Source organism: Pogonomyrmex barbatus, unplaced genomic scaffold (genome assembly GCF_055798465.1).
Source record: "Pogonomyrmex barbatus isolate J1 unplaced genomic scaffold, ASM5579846v1 scaffold2, whole genome shotgun sequence".
NCBI classification, from domain to species: Eukaryota; Metazoa; Arthropoda; class Insecta; order Hymenoptera; family Formicidae; genus Pogonomyrmex; species Pogonomyrmex barbatus.
The window spans coordinates 8675108-8693874 of NW_028297116.1; the positions used below are offsets into that span (position 1 = coordinate 8675108).

Below are 18767 nucleotides of genomic sequence, written 5' to 3' on the forward strand. Positions count from 1 at the left end.
ATATAAGATTTTCTTATTCTTCGAAAAACATCACCATTTGTTTAATGGTGATTATCACTTGCTTTTTTTACCTGGTAGTGTAATGAAGTATGCTTTTCGCATTTTAAACTTATATTAACTTCCTTTTCAACCATTTATTAATTATGCATGTTGCCTCATAGAGAGAAGCAAGAAATGGATTTCAAAGTTAATTCACAAAGTATATCTGTATTGCTTTGCAAATATTGTTTCACTATATTTGTAAAAAAATATTTTTTTTTAATTTTACATGCAAAAAGATAGTACGTGCGCATATATTTCTGTTTACGCAGAAAACAAGATTGAAAGCTGATAGCTGCCCATTCTTTATTTTACCCATTCTTTATTTTAGAATACGAGTATGTTGATTGAAAAAACACTGTTTTTGTATTTTATCTTTCGCTGCTGCGAGAAACTAGAGTTGTGCCGCGAATTTCTCATACATCGTTCTATAAATTGAAATTTTTACGGTTTCGGCTAAACTTAAACCTGGAAAGACGGTAACCCGGTAACCCGCGAAGATTGCGTCACACTTAGGAATAAATTTTGTGGTCTACTTTTTATTGTTTTTTATCGTTTTACTGGCGAGGATACGATTACACTGTTGTATTGTTTTCATTGATTGCATACCTCGAAAGAATAATCATGAAAATTAGGTTTATAACATTTTATTTTAACGAATTATTTAATATAAAATATAAAATATAAAACATGCGAAAATGTATGTAATGGTTATAAAAATGTTAAAGTCATCTCCTTCGACAATACCGGTACTCTGGATGGTTTCCCATTACATTTTCTTTTTGTTCTTTATCGCGAAACATTTTCACGATTTTTCAAGCGCCTTTTTCTCTCTCTTCATCCCAATGTTTAACCGTCGCTTACGATTTTTACGCTCCCCGTATAAAAGATGCGGCGTGTTTTACTAGAAATTTTTACTTGCCAGTCCTTTTTATTTCCATTTCTCCCCTCACATCGTTTTCCTTACTTAAATATTTTATCTTGTATGCACGAGGAACTCTGAAGTCTGACATCCCGTTAAATATCCGATCTGCCTAACATCCGGCGTGAAAAAAAAGGAAACGAATACAAAGGCTGTTCCTTTGTAACGGAGTTTTAATAAATAAATTTCATGACGACCATAATCTTGGGAATACTGGCGCAAAATACTCACAGTTGAAGGAATATGAATAAAATTATTTATATTAGGTCGGCATGAATTTACGCGGCAAGAATATTAATAAAAACCACTTTATTTCTCGATAATAGAAACGAGAAAAACCGAGGCAAATGTAAGTCGCGGGGCAAAAGTGATTTCGCTTTTGCGTTCCGCTGTTCATCGTGTAAAAATCATTTATATACAGTTCGGAGTAAGTAATCGCCGTTTCAAAGTTCGTTGCTTTATAAAAAACATCCGATGATATTATCTCGTAAGTAAGTTCACATCGTATCCGGCGTAAATTGCAGCACTATATTCTCTGTCACGCCATGTTACCTCGTTCCTGTGAGCATTCATCGGTGTGTGTCTCCGTCGTCTTTTCGCCACCCCTCAGAAGTTCCTGAATTTCGCGGAACGTCCGGCCTTTGGTCTCGGGCACGGTGAATATCACCATCACGAATGCTAGTAAGCACGACGCCGCGAAGAAATAGTAAACGGTATCGGCGCCCAGCCAATCGCCTATCACCTGATACAACTTGGAAACGGCGAAGCCGAGTATGCCGTCGAAGACAATGATGATGGCACCGGCAAATGCCTTCACCTCGGTGGGAAACAATTCGCCCATTAACGCGTTTGGTAGAGTGCCCAGTCCGATCTGGTAGGTTACCTGGAAGACAATCACGTCGATCACCGGAAGAAGATTCGCCGTAGACACGTCGAAGCCTCTTCCGTCCAGCATGAGGTATATCGCTAGGATCGCCAGAGTAACGGAGGAACCCAGGGTGGAAATGATCAGTAGCGGGCGTCTGCCCGCGCCTTCGACAGTCGCGGTTGATAATCCGCAGGAGACGAGGCCGACCGCAAGCACGAGTATCGTAGCGACGTTGGAATCGATGCCGATCGACGCCCTCTTGAATAGTACTTCAAGATATTGTATAGTGCTAAAGTTTCCGCTAAGTTGCTGCGCCGTGATCAGGCCCAGTATGATGCTGAGAGCTCGGGCGTTGCTGGGCAACAGCATCAGCTTCAGTTTGGCCATCCAGCTGCGCTTAACCGGTTCCGTTCGGGCCCCGGGACCAATCACAGGCGTATTATCACGAACGTCCTCGATAAAAACGTTACGTAACATGTATTCCAGCTCTCTCCTCGCCTCGTCGCGATCACGGATCCCCTTGAAGAACGCCAGTGCTCTGGTGGCTTCCGCTCTGCGTCCCCTGGCCGCGAGAAAGGCGGGTGTCTCGGGAAACCAGGAGAAACACACCATGAAGAGGATAGGTATCGCGAGGAGTATAGGCGTTAGAACCTGATAGGATACCCATGGACCGATACTGCATGTCAGTAGGGAACCGGTGAACACGTTGACGGCGATCAGAGTACCGAGGGCGCCTCTGATCTCAACATCGGCGACCTCCGACACGTACATCGGGTTGGTGGTATACGAGATTCCCACGCCGATACCGAGAATCACCCTGGAGACGTAGAGGGCAACGACAGTTTGAGCGAAGAACACGATGGTCCAGCCGACGATGAAGAAGCCGCTGGCGAACAGAAGACACCTCTTACGACCATATCGATCGGCTAGACTGGCGCCGAGGAAGGGACCGATCATCGAGCCGATCACCGTAAGCGACACTATCCATGAGCTCTCGTCGTCGGTTATCTTCATCGGGACGTCGCTGGCGCCGGATGTGAGTCGCGAGAGCGACGTGGTGGTCCATCCATAGACCGTGCCGACCGCCACCATGGATAGAGTCGCTGCGAAATGGAGATTGATAGAAGATTAATAGCGACCGACATTGGACAATTGATTTTTTTAGATCACCTTTCAAGAACATAATATCTCGAGAAATATGACACAAACCTGAAATGCATGCTAGCCATTGCCTCCATTGTGTCCGTTTGCCCGTTGTTTCTTGTCCGTTGCTACGCTTGTCCTGGGAAGACGAGACTTGCGTCATCTCCCCCTTCGGACACCCCTCCTTTAGCACGCTGATCTACGGTAGAAAAGGATATTGATTCTTTTAAAAAAAGGCAAAAGCTTTCTCTACTGCTAAACGACATTTACAGCTGCACAAGCATAAATAATATAGTTTCATCTTTTCTGCTTATCGAAAATTAATTTTGCAATTATTTTAAACTTGCTCAGCTGTAAAATTCTTATGACAATTATAGCGCTACCAATTAAAGATTAATTACCGTTCTTTTATCGTCGATATAATTTAAATGAATTTTTTGCAAATGCTAGAGTATTATTACTGATTCGAAGTAGACCTGAGATGCGTAATGATTTGATGCATGTACATCTTCTTATGCGTGACAGAATGCAGAAGTCTTCTCCGAAGTGAGAAGCAACAGGTGATAGTGATTAATGTGGTATGTAAGAAATCAAATGGAAACTACGTTTTCTCTCAAAGAACTCGGAAATTCCGCGGCTCGGCGATGTACGCGAAATATGTCGGGAGATGCGAAAGAATTATCCTCGGTCTCACCAACAATATAAAACCAGCTTAAGAAAAATGTCTTTTTTATTACTAATAAAAGCGTGATGTGTCTAAATGTGCGAAAATTCGATTTGATGCTTGCAACTCTCGCGAGCAACTATCATTCGTTCTTGTTTAATGTTCGGTAAACAAGAAAGAGGAAATAGTTCTAATGTCCATTTCTACTAGATCAGCTTTGACCTTGAATCAACTTTATCTTTTCTCTTTTAATTTTAAGAATTAGAAACAAATGAAAAGTAAATAGACCGAGATTAAAATTAATTGAAATATCAAATTGGACATGACAGCGTGAAATGGAATCAGCGAATCTGAAGGAACGTTCGTCCAGCGCGAGGTCCCGCGTAAGTCGACGTTTCGCGTTTCCTAATCGAGCGCGGCGCCGAGATAAGGCGCCGCGATCGACCGCACATGCGCGCTACCATTTTCAAAGAGAGTGATACATCGCTCCTCATGGTTGCGTGCTCGCCCGCGACATAACCTAACCCGGGATCCCATCAGCGGCAACTACACGTACTTTTATCGCGATGGCTCGGCGCACGCGAGAACGTTGACTCCCGACAAGCGTGCGAGCGAATGTATCTCGGCTTTCGCTTCGCCAACGTACTCACCGACGTGTTCGCGCACCTCTTCGCGACTTTTCGGAGCAATCGCACGTATCTGCGAGCCGCGAGGTATCCGAAACCGGAATCGAACGGAGCACCCATGGTCGCCGCGGAATCGTCGGAACGCCGCCAAGAGCGTTCTCCGTCCCGGGGTTTATTTTTGGAGAACACACGAGTCGCACACGAGTATACGCGATGCGACGATGGCACCTGCCTATCACGAAACGGATGAGGCACGCGGCACCCGTTGCATAATAGGCTGGTAGCGGTCAATGCCCCGGCGACATCCTCCAATGTTGGAGCGTCATCTCATTAAGTTCTGAGTCACCGGGTCGTCGTAAAATGCCAAATGTGTGCCACATCGCGATCGACCAGTCCATCCGATTGTATTTGGAGATCCTTCTGACTTTGCGGGCGGGAATATACGGACGGGGATTCGAATTTCCTGGCTCGTACGAGTGATCTCGAACGCGGTACTTTATCTATCTCTCTTGTTTGATACGCGATACCTTATCTGGGCTGCGAATAGTCTCTATGGCTTCAGCGAGTTTAGTTTACCAAAGAGCAATTTGTAAAAATTGCGTATTTTGCAGTGTCGGTAGTAAGCCAGATTACAGAAATCTCGTTCACGCGGTTGCGTCTTATATTTTCTTGTCTCGCGCGGAAGTGATTTATACCAGCGGTATTTTTTGAATTGCTGTGCTCGCGATTCGGACGTCAATTTCCGCGGATCGCGCTTCCGTGATTTTACGATGCAAATAAATAAAAAAAATCCCTGCAAATGGAGAGATACTTTCGTACACATTCGATAGTGCACGATGCGCGCGTGTGTAGACGCTTATATAAAAATAAGGCAATATCATTTCCGCCGCGGCGATTCGCCGGGCGTGCGTGTGTACGTGCGTGAGTGCGTGAGTGCGTGAGTGCGTGCGTGCGTGCGTGCGTGCGAGCGAGCGTGCGTGCGTGCGTGCGTGCTTTCGTTTACGCAAGTATAACCTCAATCAAAAAGAAATTTTTATCTGGCCGAGAAACGCACCTCGAAGGTGCGGAAGAAGTAACGTGTGCTCGGCGAAAGCCGGACGAGATCGATACTCACCAGCGGGTCCACCGATTCTGTCATGTCTTCTCCGTCCCGCTTCTCCTTTGAGACGCGAATCTAATTATAAAAACAACGTGCCGCGCAAATCGATCGGCCGCTGTTCCTTGAGGATGATCACTTTCGCGATTTCGTTGAGATTTCGCGTTCCGGTGGAACCGGATAGGTCGCGTAAAACGCGCACGCGTCAACACTCGATATCTTCACGCTCGCATATACACCGCATATATGACCGCTCTTCTTCCTTGTATTTCTCTTTTTTTTTTTCCTTTTTTCTTTTTCCGTCACTCTCTCCCGATGTTCCGCGTTCACGATCCCTTCTCCTATCGTCCGCGATATTTATAGGTCTGTTGTTTTTAGTTGAGTTTCTTGCATGTTGAAGAAAAGAGAAAAAGTGTGAATCATGCAAGAAATTCAGTTAAACGGAATGCGCCTAATGATTATCGAATGACCATCGGTTGATGATCTCATTTCTAACAGCATTTCAATCATCGAAGACATTAATATTGGCCGATATTTTTGCGATACAAGAAGCGATTAATATTGATAATGTTTTTTGGACCAATCAAAAATATTGGATAGTTGGAAATAAAATTGCTAGTAACAGTAAATGCTAATTACTTGATTAATTATCAAAGTAACTTAAATTGAATTATGAAATTAATTTTAATTAAATTAAAAAATTGAAAGAAAAATTGAAAAAAATAAAAAGATTAAAAATTAAATTAAAGAATTGAGTGTTATCAAACACGATTATTATGACAATTTTAATAATTATTGCGTTTCCAATAATATATTTATGCAACGAAAAGTATAATCGAGGATAAATCAAGATGTGAAATGAGTCGTATTCTGTACTGTCAGAAATCAAGTTAAATCTAATTATTCATAGTGCGTTAAAAATACACTAAAAGTAAAGTTGATGTTATACAATTACGACGCGTATATAATTACGATTAATAATCTACATTAATTAATTATGTGAGTATTACGTAGTAACAAGCAATAGCAACATGTCGGTTGCGTCTGTTTACGCGACAACGAGAGAAATCGGAGTAGCGCGGCGCATTGCAGCTGCAAAGCGCGAACGGAACTGTGTCACTTACATTCGTGATTGTAGCCATGCGAGACGAGAATGGAACGGCTGTCCTATTTCTTCTGGCGATTCCGGAGCCTCAGCCTTCAACGATGAATCCAACAAGTAGTTTTCCCAAGCTTTATCGGGAAAATATCCTTAATTTTAGGTCACTCGTGTATTGATACTTTTCAGTTGGAAACAATACCATTGGCACACGTACGATAAAATCAGTCCTATTGCGGTTTGATATTCAATGAGTTCTCCAAATACTCGTAGTCACAACTTTTCAGAATGCCTGCTTTATATTACATTAACACTTAAGCAACTTTCTCTTTCTCAGTTTTCTTTGACATTACAAATCACAGTCGAAGCAAATATTTGGCGAGTAAAAATATACGTCAGTAATAGATATATCTTTGTACTCCACAAAAAATTATGCGTTTATTTTATGTATATAGTCGTAAAGTTTATTTCCAAAGGAGAAGACTGAAAAATGATGTCGATTGAAAAATATTATCGCATTTCGTCACGTTTTCGCATATCGCGTTGTTGCCTGATAGCCAGAAATAATTTGCTGAATTTTTATTATCTTACCGGTTTTTTTCCACGCTTATATTCGTATTCTGTTATGCACAAAACTCTTTCGCAACCAGTTCCGTTTCGGGATGATTTCTTCAGTGCTTCTTCCGTCGCCCGCGGCAAATGAACACTGGTAACTTTTGAAATCGAATCCGCGTCGGACCGACATTGGAGTTAGGCCGCGTCTTATCTATGCGGTCCGATCAATCCAGATGGATCTATATATCTGTTACTCCATAATCAGCTTCAGAGCTGCGGTTCAACTGTGACAGTCCACCCCCACTCTCGCATTCAATTGGCTTTAATCCGATTCTCGTTAATTGTAAGCTGTTACGCATTAGAAACTACTACGCCTAGAAATAATGACCGTTTCGACAATTTTCGTGACACGTGTTTTCTTTCACTAATCGGTAACGAGCAACAGGCGGTTGTACGTCGTACCCACATGGTGATTTGATTTATGATGTGAACATGAAGAACTGAATCCTAATAACGCCTTTGTTTCCTTATCTCTTGTGAATGTTTCTCATTATCTCGGCGGACCGATATTTTTATTCGTTTGGAACCATGCGCCACGGCTTATCGCACGTTTGTAATGTGTATACAAACGTTCTCAAACAAACTGCGACGACGGATGATATACTTGTTAATTGTCGCCAGTGAAGAAATGTCAAGCGTCAAGTTGAACTGCTCGATCGGCCTCCGCGAGCGACTCGATTTATTCAAGTTCTGTTCGCCATTGTTGAAACCTATTAACCGAGTCGAATAGAGAGGAGAGAGAGAGAGAGAGAGAGAGAGAGAGAGAGAGAGAGAGAGAGAGAGAAACACGGGCAATAGGGATTTCGTCTTTGCTTTTTTTATTGGATAGGCAAAGGATGGCTCGAAGGGTCACATTTTCACGTCAACCTTTCCGTTTCTACCGGCGAAAAAGGGAATCGATTGACGGGGGTCTTAATCGTGCACTTTCGGCGATTCAATAACGGGAACAACAAGCACACGATGCGTCAAAGGGATTTATTGCGTTTCAGAGTTAAGCTGATTGCGTTTCAGAGCGGATAGTTTCGGTTCTCTTGGAATACGCGCGATCTGGGATAATCTGACGTTTCAAAGCTGTGGCTTTGCAGAGAAATTTCTAGTGACTCGGAGAATTTATTCCAGTGTGACATATTAGTAAACTGATCTTTGATTGCCGCTGCAAGAAGGGATAGACAGAGATAGACAGGTCCTTTTTATTTAAGCAGTAATACATGCATCTATTAGCAAAATTATCATATAATTATCAAGCAGATTCTAGTATATTACTTTTATATTTAATATCTTAAAAGCAAATTCATTTAAAGATTTTGATCTGATAAACTTATGTGTTATATGTTTAATAATTCCGACAAGTGATCATGACAAGTGATTACTCATTGATTACTCGAATAATTTGGATTTGAATTAATCAGATTTCTTTTTGCAAAAAAAGATTATACTAATAGAAATTTTAATTACCTATAGAAACTATTTACTCTAACTTTTAGTTACTAAGATTTATTTATACTCAACACTGTGTATATCGGTAGATCTTATTTATACTCAACACTGTGTATATCGGTAGATCTTAGTAAGTAAGATTAGAAGTGTGTCAACATGTCAATTTAATTAATCATAAGAGTATTGTTGAATCAAGCTTGATATATTATTAACGAATAATGAATATCACATTGCGTGATAATTATCTATGCAAACTTTGATTTTAATGACAGATAAGAGAGCAATTTTAATATAATGAAAATTTATATTTGTAAATGAAAGATATATATGAAAAATATAAACGAAAGATGTATATAACCCCCTCCGCCCCCCCCCCACACACACACACACACACATGTGAAACTTCAAATAAATTTTTATTTGAATTGATGCAATTTTTTTTTTAACTACTTGGACAATTTAATATACATATACATATACATTTACATGTGTGTGTGTGTGTGTGTGTGTGTGTGTGTGTGTGTGTGTGTGTGTGTGTGTGTGTGTGTGTGTGTGTGTGCATATGTATGTATATATATATATATGTATACGTATATTAAATTGTCCAAGTATTTTAAAAAAAATTATATTAATCCAGATTAAAATTTACTTGAAGTTATGAAACTTAAAATTATTAAATAGACTTATATATAATAGTATATAGTATATAAATACTTTGCATTACTATTTACATATTTCTAGAAATACTTTAAAAATAATTATTTTATATTAAATACTTGCTATTAAATACTTCATATATGATGTTATATTGTCGGCAAGATTATTATTCTCATGATGCATTTTAAACTTGATATATGATGAAACAAATGTCGCTTTGCGTATAAAACCGTCATCATGAATGCATAATTAATTTATGAATGTTATCTTCCTAATTATTGAAAATCGCTTTTCATTTTGTAACTGCATTGAAATAGAACTTTCCATAGATTTAAAACTGACTTCATCACGGTCGTTAATGAGATAAGAATCTTGATAACAACAGTTTTGTTGAAGAATCATTCAAGTAATTTACAAACAATTATGATCCATTTTTTCCGCTTCTATTTATCAAGGTATGTGATAAAAATTGGATTCAACTTGGATTTTGAATCTCGACGATTGTTCGAAAATAAGTTATTTAGATGAAATTAATCTGTCTCGAGGTTATACACGAAATTATTTATTTTTACTACTTTTTTAAATTTTTTATACACGTCGCAAAATTTATAGTTATTCTCTGATTTATTTTTCTCATTATCTCAAAATAACAAATAATTTCTATACAAGATGACAAATATATTTTAGTATATAAAAAATTTTTATGTATATTCAGAATAAATAAATATAACTTTAGTTTTAGCTTATTTATTAACTAATAAGAGTTATTTGATATAATTTTATTATATCTTTTATTTCTAATTTTATTTCTATTATCTTTTATTTCTAAAGAAAGTCAAAAATTTAAGACAAAACATCACAAGGAATAATATAGAGATAATATTTTAAAGATTTTAAAACAAGATGCAAGCTTTCGATAAAAGCAAAAGACAATATAATTGAAAAATAATATAATTCCGTCGAATATTTATTAATAGTCCTTAAATGAAATAAATTTGAAAATAAATTCGTGACACTTTTAGTGATATTGAAATTTCTTTGTATACTAGAATCTATTTGTCATCAATGTAAGTCTTGAAAGAGAAATGGAGACAGAGAAATTCTTATTAAACAAATTCATTCCACCCTCTCGAATAAAGTAATGGCAAGTCGTCTCTCACTGACTTATGCATTTCGCAACAAATTGCTCGAGTCTGTGTCCTTTGTAATCACGTAAATCATCATTATCTTAACTATTTCTATTCAACAACCGGTTGCGCTACGCCGGTTACGCCGAAGGGAAGGTTTTCGATTTTAGCGAATGTAACGCGGCAATGCTTCGGCGAAGAATCGCGGGAGCGTCGCTCGCTCGGACTTGAACAGTTCGGTCGGCTGCACACTCTGTGTCGTTACGCCGCGAGCATAAAGTTAATTAAAGTAATCCTCAGTTAATCGGCGTTGCTGAGAGCTTGGAGTCCGCACGCTCATTATGTCGCCTTCATAAACGCGAACGTGTGCCTGCCGCTCGGGACGATTAAAATTTGAAGCGGCGCGCACGCCATTTGCTCGACGGAACGAGTCTGGTGAAAATATCGACCTCGTTCTTCTACCTCTTTTGACTTTTCCCTGCCGCTCCGAGCCAAAGGACGCGCGTCTATTTGCCTGTCCGCTCGTTAACGTTACACCCGGCTTCGTTATTCCGCATCGGGTGGTCAACAAAGCGTAACGTGGTAACAGTTCCGATCGCTAACAAAATTAAAATCTAAATTCTTTTATATCTCTATGATTTATGAAGGAAAAAAAAAAGCAAAAACCGAAACCGAATCGGTGAACACTCTTTGTAGCGACCCAACAGTTTTGATCCGATTATAACACGATTTACGTGATCAAAAAAGATGCCTCCGATTTGAAGCCCATTCAAAATTCAAAATGCTCCAAATAGCTGCGGAACTTATCGGAACTACTTTTTTTTTATTTTTTTCTTCCGTAATCTACGTATTATCGCTTGGTATATATATTTTTCTATATATTGTCGTGCGTTTGATGAGTGTATAAAGCGCTATGTCGAGATACAGGATGACACTCAAAGCTTGTATAACGATTTCGATGAAATATCGACGTTTCAATTCTCCGCGTTCCTTTAATCTCTTTTTTTTTCACTTCAGTTTCGCTGATAAATCCATTTATCCGTCCCGAGCAGTCGGACATCCATTAAACGTCTTTTTTTTTTTTAACATAAAAGGATAGAAGATAATAAGAGCGAAGAAAGGGATACGTTCATTAGGTTTTTTGCATGGTGGCCGGCAGATAGGATTTTCACGATAGGATTTTATGGGGACCCGAAAAATAAGTGATGTCGAGAGAAAGATTTTCGTAGAGAGATTTACGCGGTCTCTCCTTCGCGCAAAGTAAAAGAGTACAGAAGCTCGATTTGATTAAATTCGCATCGATATGAATTTTGCCCCGGTCGGGTTTCAAGCGAGTCACGTTCGATTTCGCGGCGCTGTATCGCCGTAACGAGTGCGCTATACGTTGTATTATGCGGAATAAATCAGCGCCGATGCGGGATTATGTAAGACATTAATCTTTTCGCAACGCGCGATTTTTCACCCTCTTATTGATCTCCTGACAAGAGCAATGACTTTCGACGTTTCACGGGCCTGTGGACGGCTACGTGTTCGCGATGAAAAATTCATGAGGCGCTATGTAACGTGTATGTAACACGCTTGTGCCGTACATAAGACACGGTCCGCGGTAATCCCCGATTCATATCGACATTATGTCACGCGAATCATAATTGTTGCACTTACTGAAAGTATACGATTAAATTATTTATGGATATACTCTCGGCTGCTACGTGCTGTCGCGATGTCGTGGAGTTACGAATACTTTGCTCGAAAAACTAGAACTTCTAGAAACAATCGATATTTCGGCCGCGTTATCTGCCGTTTCATAAGCCAGCGTAACGAGATTGTTATTTGTTAGTTTTTACGAGGAATTTCGAGGGTGTAAAAGTTGAGATGAGAAACGAAGAGTTCGTTATTGCAGCGGAGTCACGTTCTCCATGACGTACATTCTTGTAAATTCTCGCGAATTACTCGGCGAGGGTTAATAAGTGCCAGCCATCCCTAACGGCACAGGAGTCTTATATTAAACCCATCTATTTATTTTTATCTTAACTATCTCATTTACCTCTGTTGAACAAATTGCTTATGCGCGCATTCTATCGTTCTATTTTTAGCACTTTATTTAATGCGCTTTATTTAGCTCTTTTAAAATCGATAAGCTAAAACAAATTTTTGATAAAGCTTTATGAGAAGTTGTTGATGCGTAAAGAATTTAGGATATTTATGCTTTTTCAAAAATGTGTTGGTTACTCTTTAATCGCGCCACAAAGGTCGATTTATTTACGAAGACACATCTGGAAATATAAATATTTCTTCAGTTGTGCAATTTTTCAAATAAAATACTGTACTGTTTATACTTTATTTGCTGTTTACCTTCTTGATAATGATGCGTTTATAATGAAAATTAATTGATAATACGTTATTAATTGTGAGAGAAGTAGTTAAGATTTTGATAATAATAATGAGTTAATTAATGCCGTTGATCATTATGATAATGGTCTTTATGTAGGTGAAGAAGCGTGAAATTTTGATTTGGAAAGCCGGTTTGCATCATCGAGAGAACTGGTTACAGGTTCGTTGTAAGCCTTTTCAGCGCTGATAACGCAATGATAACTTACAAATGACTGATTTACTACCAGAATTGACAGTCATTAGAGTAAGCTGCTAAATGTTACGATATTAAGCCCGCGCGAACTCGCGCAACAGTATAGAGGATTAAGCAACAATCGTTGGCTGTGATGCGAATTAGCGAATGAATAGGTACAAATCAATCGCAAAATATATAACAACAAATTGGCAAACTCCGAATTAATCGACTTGTTCAATCCGCTTTAAGCAGCTTATCGTTCCGGATTTATAACGAGTTTAAAAATTACTCGATCTTCCCTGCAGCATTTTCTAAAGCTTCCGTATGACGTTCTGTATGACGCAAGAAAACTAGAATGCGCATTTGCTTTTGCTTGACTTCAATTTTTCGAATGTGAACGATAAGTGGTATTAAAAGTATAAGTTTAGTAGTATTAAAAGTATAAGTTGTATTAAAAAAATAATAATTTTATACAATAAAGCTTAACAAAGCAAATCTGTCAAAGCTTGTGTTTGCAATTTTGTAACGATTGTAAAAAATAAGTAATATTATTGGTGAAATCTGTAATAAAAATTTCGAAATCTTGTATCAAACATGATGGAGTGGCGTGATATACAGAAGCGAGAGCAGCGTTATTCTCGCGATAATTTTCTCTTCTTTTTTGCATTTTTTGCGTGACAAGCTCTACTAACTTTGCCTCTGCATTCTTCCCTGACTCGCTAATAGCGACGATTACGTGGTTCTCGACGCACACGCTTATGCATTAACCTTTCGTATATGGACGTGGTAATTAATCGAAGCGTGCAGCTAGTGCACAAATGGAAGTCGTGCGTATAACATAATCTCTATGTAATGAGAAATCTTGTCGAGACTTCACTTTGTGTGAATAAAAATTGAAATATATATATATAATTATTGCCCCGAGCGTCAAAATATTATCAATATTTTATCAATATTCGCAAATGTCAGCGGAATAAAAGCTAAAAGTGTTATGTGTGACGTCAATGGACATTGACGAAATGATCAAGTTACAAAAAGTAGATAAAATTACATTGTTGATCGTTATTTGAGCTGCGCTCTAACAAAAGCAATCAATACATCCAGATGTGTACACCAACGAGAATTATATATAATAAATATATTAAAATTTCTTTAAATAAATTTTCGTAAAAATTTATTTGCGACGCGATGCTATCATATTCTAATTACTTTCACAGCTTAATAAACGTGAAAGGACTTACCTTACGAAGAGAATGATTTCGTAGTCAAAATGCACATCTATCCTCAGTTGTCCTGGCTGTTGTCATGGAAGCGACAGCAACTTAGTCGCAATTTAATTGCCGTCCTTCACTTTATTCATCTAACTGAGAGAGAGAGAGAGTCTGGCTACGGGAGTGATGAAGAAACGAAATGCGATGGGGAGAGCTAAAAGGGAACGGAGTGCGGTGAACAGAAGGAAAAGAGCTTAACTTTACTTCGGAACTTCGACGAGCAAGGCTATCCCGCGGGAAATCAATGTCTGACGGTTCAAAGAAGAAAGTCGAAGAGGATGAGGCAGTGATCGCGTGTATGAGTGGCTTGGTTTATATGTAATGGTTAATTTGATAACCAATTCGTGCTGGCTATCTCATCTCTCATCTCTCATCTCTGTTTCTTCCTCTTTAACTTCTTGCGAACTTTTTGTCCGTAGCTTTGCCGATTAAACTTCACGACGAGGAGGAGTTTGCGAGGCGCAGAGGATGCGGTACAAAGAAACACTACCAAGTAATTAAATAGGAGATCTGCATTTTACAAAGCAATAAGTTACACGAGAATCCTTACACGAAACCAAAGCCCCAATTCGAGTCGTGGCACGCATTTCTCTTTTATTCCTAATCATACTTTCCTTTTCTTTCTTTCCTTTCTATACAAATGTGAAACGTAATCGAGCCTGAAGGCAGTGGATCGCAAGGATAAAAAGCGCAATATGTGTCCTTTCCTATGTAGAAGATCGTTCCCGAGCTAATTCTGCGTGAGAAAATATACGCACAACATGTCTGCGTTGTCGAACAAAAGTATGAACGGCTTCCTGTGACGTCATATTGAAACCAAAATTTAGTTTCGATTTGTCGCTTCGCAAAGTTCACTGCGAAATTCCTGTTTACACTTTTCTAACAAAAAGATACACAATTTTGTTTTTTATGGTAAAAAACGTTATTTCTGTTAAAAAACATTTTGGCCTTTGTTCGACAGCGCGATACGCGCAATTCTCGTTCGACATTCGTATTTGCGAAGAAATGGCTCGAATTTCTGTGGAAGACTGGAAAGGGACGACGTCGTTGTCATCGACGATTTCACATAACGGACAGGATAATAGCACCGCGAATGCACGGCCAGATGCGGCGTGCAAATATTAGCCACGACATCGAGATTTTCAGGGAATTATACATAGTTAGCACCTAAAATGTTTATCATCGCTCGTAGAGAGTGGCCACGCGATTAATTAGCTTAGCTATCGTTACTTGGTAAGTTTGATTTCGTCAACGACTAGCTTCTGTGCTAGTTTCATTCGCCTTCGAAATGACTTTATTCCCTAGAATAGTAAAGAGAGAACGCTAACTCTTTCAGTAGTGTCATTCGAGTAGCACAAAATTGAAATCTATCGCGATTGCGAACTGTTACCACCCTTCGTAATCTTTGCCAGTCTTTCATCTCTTCAGACTTTGATCCCAGTCTGTCACTTTCGTATTCGGTCATACGTTAAATATCGGGCGGCTCACGTTATAACGTTCACGTTCTATTCGATGTTTCGGATCCGCGAAAGTCCATCCATGATCTGATTCATTGATCCCGATTCAGTCGTGCCTTCGCCATTTTGATCGGACTCGAGGTCCGATGACGGCTCGGATCAATCACTAAAAGAAAAAGATTTTTTTTTTTATAATTAAATCGTACAGTGATAAAACAATTCTTTATGAATATAACGGACAAATGTGAACGTGTTTGTAAATCATGTTTGAAATGTATATTTATCCTACATTTTGAATACATTTTATGTTGAATACATATATTACCTGTCACTATTCTCGCTGGTAGCTTCCTCGCTGCAGTCCAAGTCAAGTTCCCCTTGAATAGCACTCTGTAAATCGTCGATTCTTTGAAGCGCCAATCTGAGGTCGTCTCTAGCCACTTTAGTCTCAGCCTCCGCGGCTTCCAAAGATTTCTCTATGTCACGACGAGCACGTAGAGCTTCTTGCTCTCGCGATATCGCCGCACTAGCTTCGTCGCGAGCGTCGCGCAAAGATCGTTGCAGCCGCCTTGCCGTGTCCTGAGCGGTCTGCTCTTTCGTTCTGAGTAAGGCTGATTCTGTCTGTAACTTGTCGACGCTTTCCTTCAACCGCGCTATTTGCGTCTGCAAGAACAGAGACGAGATAAATTGTTAGCAATGATTTAAGGATCTTTTGGAGAAGATTCATATAGGAAAGTTTTTGTTCAATATTTGGTTGATTATTAGATTTATCTAGTAAGTTCTTGTACAATTTCTATCAAATCAAATTACTCATTCAATTAGTTTTGTGAAAAGGGGAATTGTTATATTTCAACAATACCTCCAATCGCGCTCTCGTAGTTTGTTCCAGTTCGAGCTTGCTTTCGAGCTCCTTGGCACGGAACTCTAGGCGTCTCGTGGCAAGACTGTTTGCCGTTGGGTCACCAAGTTGCTCCACTGATTCTAATCGTTGCGTTAATTCCGCAAGTTGGTCCTTCAATGACGACTTCTCTGCCTCGAGTGCAGCAATTTGCACTTGTGCTTCTTGCAGTTGGCCTTGTTCCGCAGAAACTTGTTGCACTGCGGCACGATACTTCTTTAAAACCTGCAAGGGAACGAAAGCCGCTTTATGAAATTATTTAACCTCTAATTTTAAAGAGTGAAGAAGCTAAGTTTAAAACTTTGTGTAAACCATTGCGTACTTTTTGGATACTAGTAATCGCATAGAAGTAACGTACCTCGGCAAGTTCCTCCTCATTTTCTTCCAACTGAGATAGCAACTCTGAGCGTTCACGATTGGCCGCATTAGCTCGCTCCTCCGCCTCGGAACGTTGCCGCATAGCTTCTTCCAGAGTTGCTTGCGTTTCATTTAGCTCCTGTTCCAACGCCTGTTTTGCTTTAATCGCTACTGCTCGAGCGCACTCCGCGTCTTCCAATTGATTTTTCAATTGACGCAGCGCGGCTTTACCCGTCGAATCGCCTTTGGATCTTTCGAGCATTGTTTGCGCATCCCTGAGTAATGCCTTTGTTCTCTTCAAGTCTCTCTTCAATCTGTTCAACAATAAATAGTAAATTTTAATTTTTAGTTCTCATTAATGAAAATAATCTTCAATATAACGGAATAAAATATAAGAAAGAATAAATATAGTATTTTGATAATCACCTCTGCATGGTCTCAGCTTCCGCCGCACGATCGGCTCGATCTTGTTCTTCTAGAGCTACTAAACGGCGTTCCAATTCATGCTTTTCTCTTAGAAGAATCGTCCTTTCCTCATGTTCATTTTCCAATTGCGACTCGAGAGCTTTGACTTTCTTGTGCGCATTCCCACGAACGTCCTCCAACTCTTCATCGCGTTGCTGCATTTCTTTACGCATCTCTTTGCGCTGCTGCTCGATGCTCATTTCCAACCTCAGCTTCGCCTGTTCAAGCAACTGCACTTGACCGGCCAGATCGTCCAACTCTTCCTCTTGGTCCTTCGCGCGTTTCTCCAGCTCGTGCTTCGCTTTCTTCAGTTGCGCAACTTCCTCTTCCGTTTTACCGCCGAAAGTGAGCTCTTCTAGCTCTTGAGTCAACGTGCGAAGTCTTTCCTCCTTTAGCTCAATTTCTAATCTTGCGTCCTGTTATAATAATATACTCATATATACACAATATTGTATTCAACTTTCTTAAGTTGGGAAAATGAGAGGAGGAAAAATGTACTCACGCTCAGATTTTGTTCCACTGTGAATTTTTCCGCGATCGCAATCTCCTTTTCTCTTGCTAATCTTTCACGCTGTGCTTTCTCTTGTCTAAGATCATTCATCAGGTTCTGGGTCTCCGAATCAAATCTAAGTGCAATTATTAGGATAATAAGCAATTTTGCTTATTATACAACAAATTTTATATGTCGTTAAAATTTACACATATAAAAAACTTAATATATCATTTCGCACTTATATGTCCTTAAAAATAGATAAATAGACGTATTAAAAATTTTTTTTAATAATATCCTGCGAGAGAAACAAATTTTTGCATTTGTGCGATATACGAGAATCTATTAAAACTAAGAAACTAACTTGTGTTCGAATCTATCGTAAATTAATTATCGAAATGTATTGGGAAGTGAATAACCAGAGAAGAGATTTTGGGAGCAAATCCAATTTCGCTGTTGTAACGAGATCGGTTTTAACCGCCAGCGAGCGCATGCTGCATTTAGATTAACAGGAAGCTATCTTCGCGAACGGTCAATCGTGATTTACAGGCACACCGGACGCGTCGCCGAACGCGCTGGCATTAGGTGGCGTCACCGGCCTGGCGAGGTGCCAGAGACACTTGTTGCCGCAAGTGAAATGAGAATAGAGCGAGCTACCATCCGATACCGACTGGTCAACCATTACTCTGTGGATTAAATGCGCGAGTGTCTCTCTCTCTCGGAACGTGACAGAGCGCACAATTTGCGCGAGGCTTGTAATTCCGCTCGCTATGCCACTACGAGACTCACTTGCGTTGCTTCTTTTCGAGAAGATTGTTTCTAGCGGTCTGTTCCTCCAAGAGCAATCTGAGATCGTGCATCTCGCCGTTCAATTTCTGGACTCGTCGTTTCCACTGTCCGACAACTTGTCGTTGTTCCTCCACCTCTTCGTAGGCATCGGCCAACTGCTCGCCAAAGAGATTATGATGAA

General features: G+C 39.7%; 3 protein-coding genes and 1 long non-coding RNA gene across 14 annotated transcripts in view; 2 read left to right on the forward strand and 2 right to left on the reverse strand.

Moving 5' to 3' along the window:
• The window catches only part of LOC105427595 (uncharacterized), a 128751-nt gene that overhangs the window by 37886 nt on the left and 72098 nt on the right, over positions 1–18767 (forward strand). The gene's annotated exons all lie outside the window — the stretch shown is intronic.
• LOC148936624 (uncharacterized) overlaps positions 1–18767 on the forward strand; it is a 58925-nt gene that overhangs the window by 20970 nt on the left and 19188 nt on the right. The window lies entirely within an intron of this gene.
• LOC105427602 (facilitated trehalose transporter Tret1) lies at positions 671–14494 on the reverse strand. 7 transcript variants are annotated; one of them, XM_011639420.3, is made up of 4 exons: positions 7049–7930; positions 6483–6591; positions 3039–3171; positions 671–2932 (listed from the first exon to the last, which is right to left on the reverse strand). In XM_011639420.3, exons 2-4 carry the CDS (start codon positions 6498–6500, stop codon positions 1500–1502), a joined length of 1584 nt encoding a protein of 527 aa, XP_011637722.2. In that variant the 5' UTR covers positions 6501–6591; positions 7049–7930; the 3' UTR covers positions 671–1499. The 7 variants fall into 7 exon arrangements, with proteins under 7 accessions (XP_011637722.2, XP_011637719.2, XP_011637721.2 ...); XM_011639417.3 differs by having other exon boundaries at positions 6483–6940; XM_011639419.3 differs by having other exon boundaries at positions 6675–7930.
• Positions 14625–18767, reverse strand: part of LOC105427601 (Myosin heavy chain-like) — a 48099-nt gene continuing 43956 nt past the window's right edge. For all 5 annotated transcript variants that reach the window (XM_089077158.1, XM_089077156.1, XM_089077157.1 and 2 more), the window contains 7 exons: positions 18587–18741; positions 17810–17933; positions 17269–17723; positions 16844–17156; positions 16447–16710; positions 15913–16250; positions 14625–15753 (listed from right to left, as the gene is read on the reverse strand). In XM_089077158.1, coding sequence (XP_088933284.1) covers positions 15747–15753; positions 15913–16250; positions 16447–16710; positions 16844–17156; positions 17269–17723; positions 17810–17933; positions 18587–18741 — 1656 coding nt within the window. In that variant the 3' untranslated portion in view covers positions 14625–15746. The remainder of the gene's footprint in view (positions 15754–15912; positions 16251–16446; positions 16711–16843; positions 17157–17268; positions 17724–17809; positions 17934–18586; positions 18742–18767) is intronic.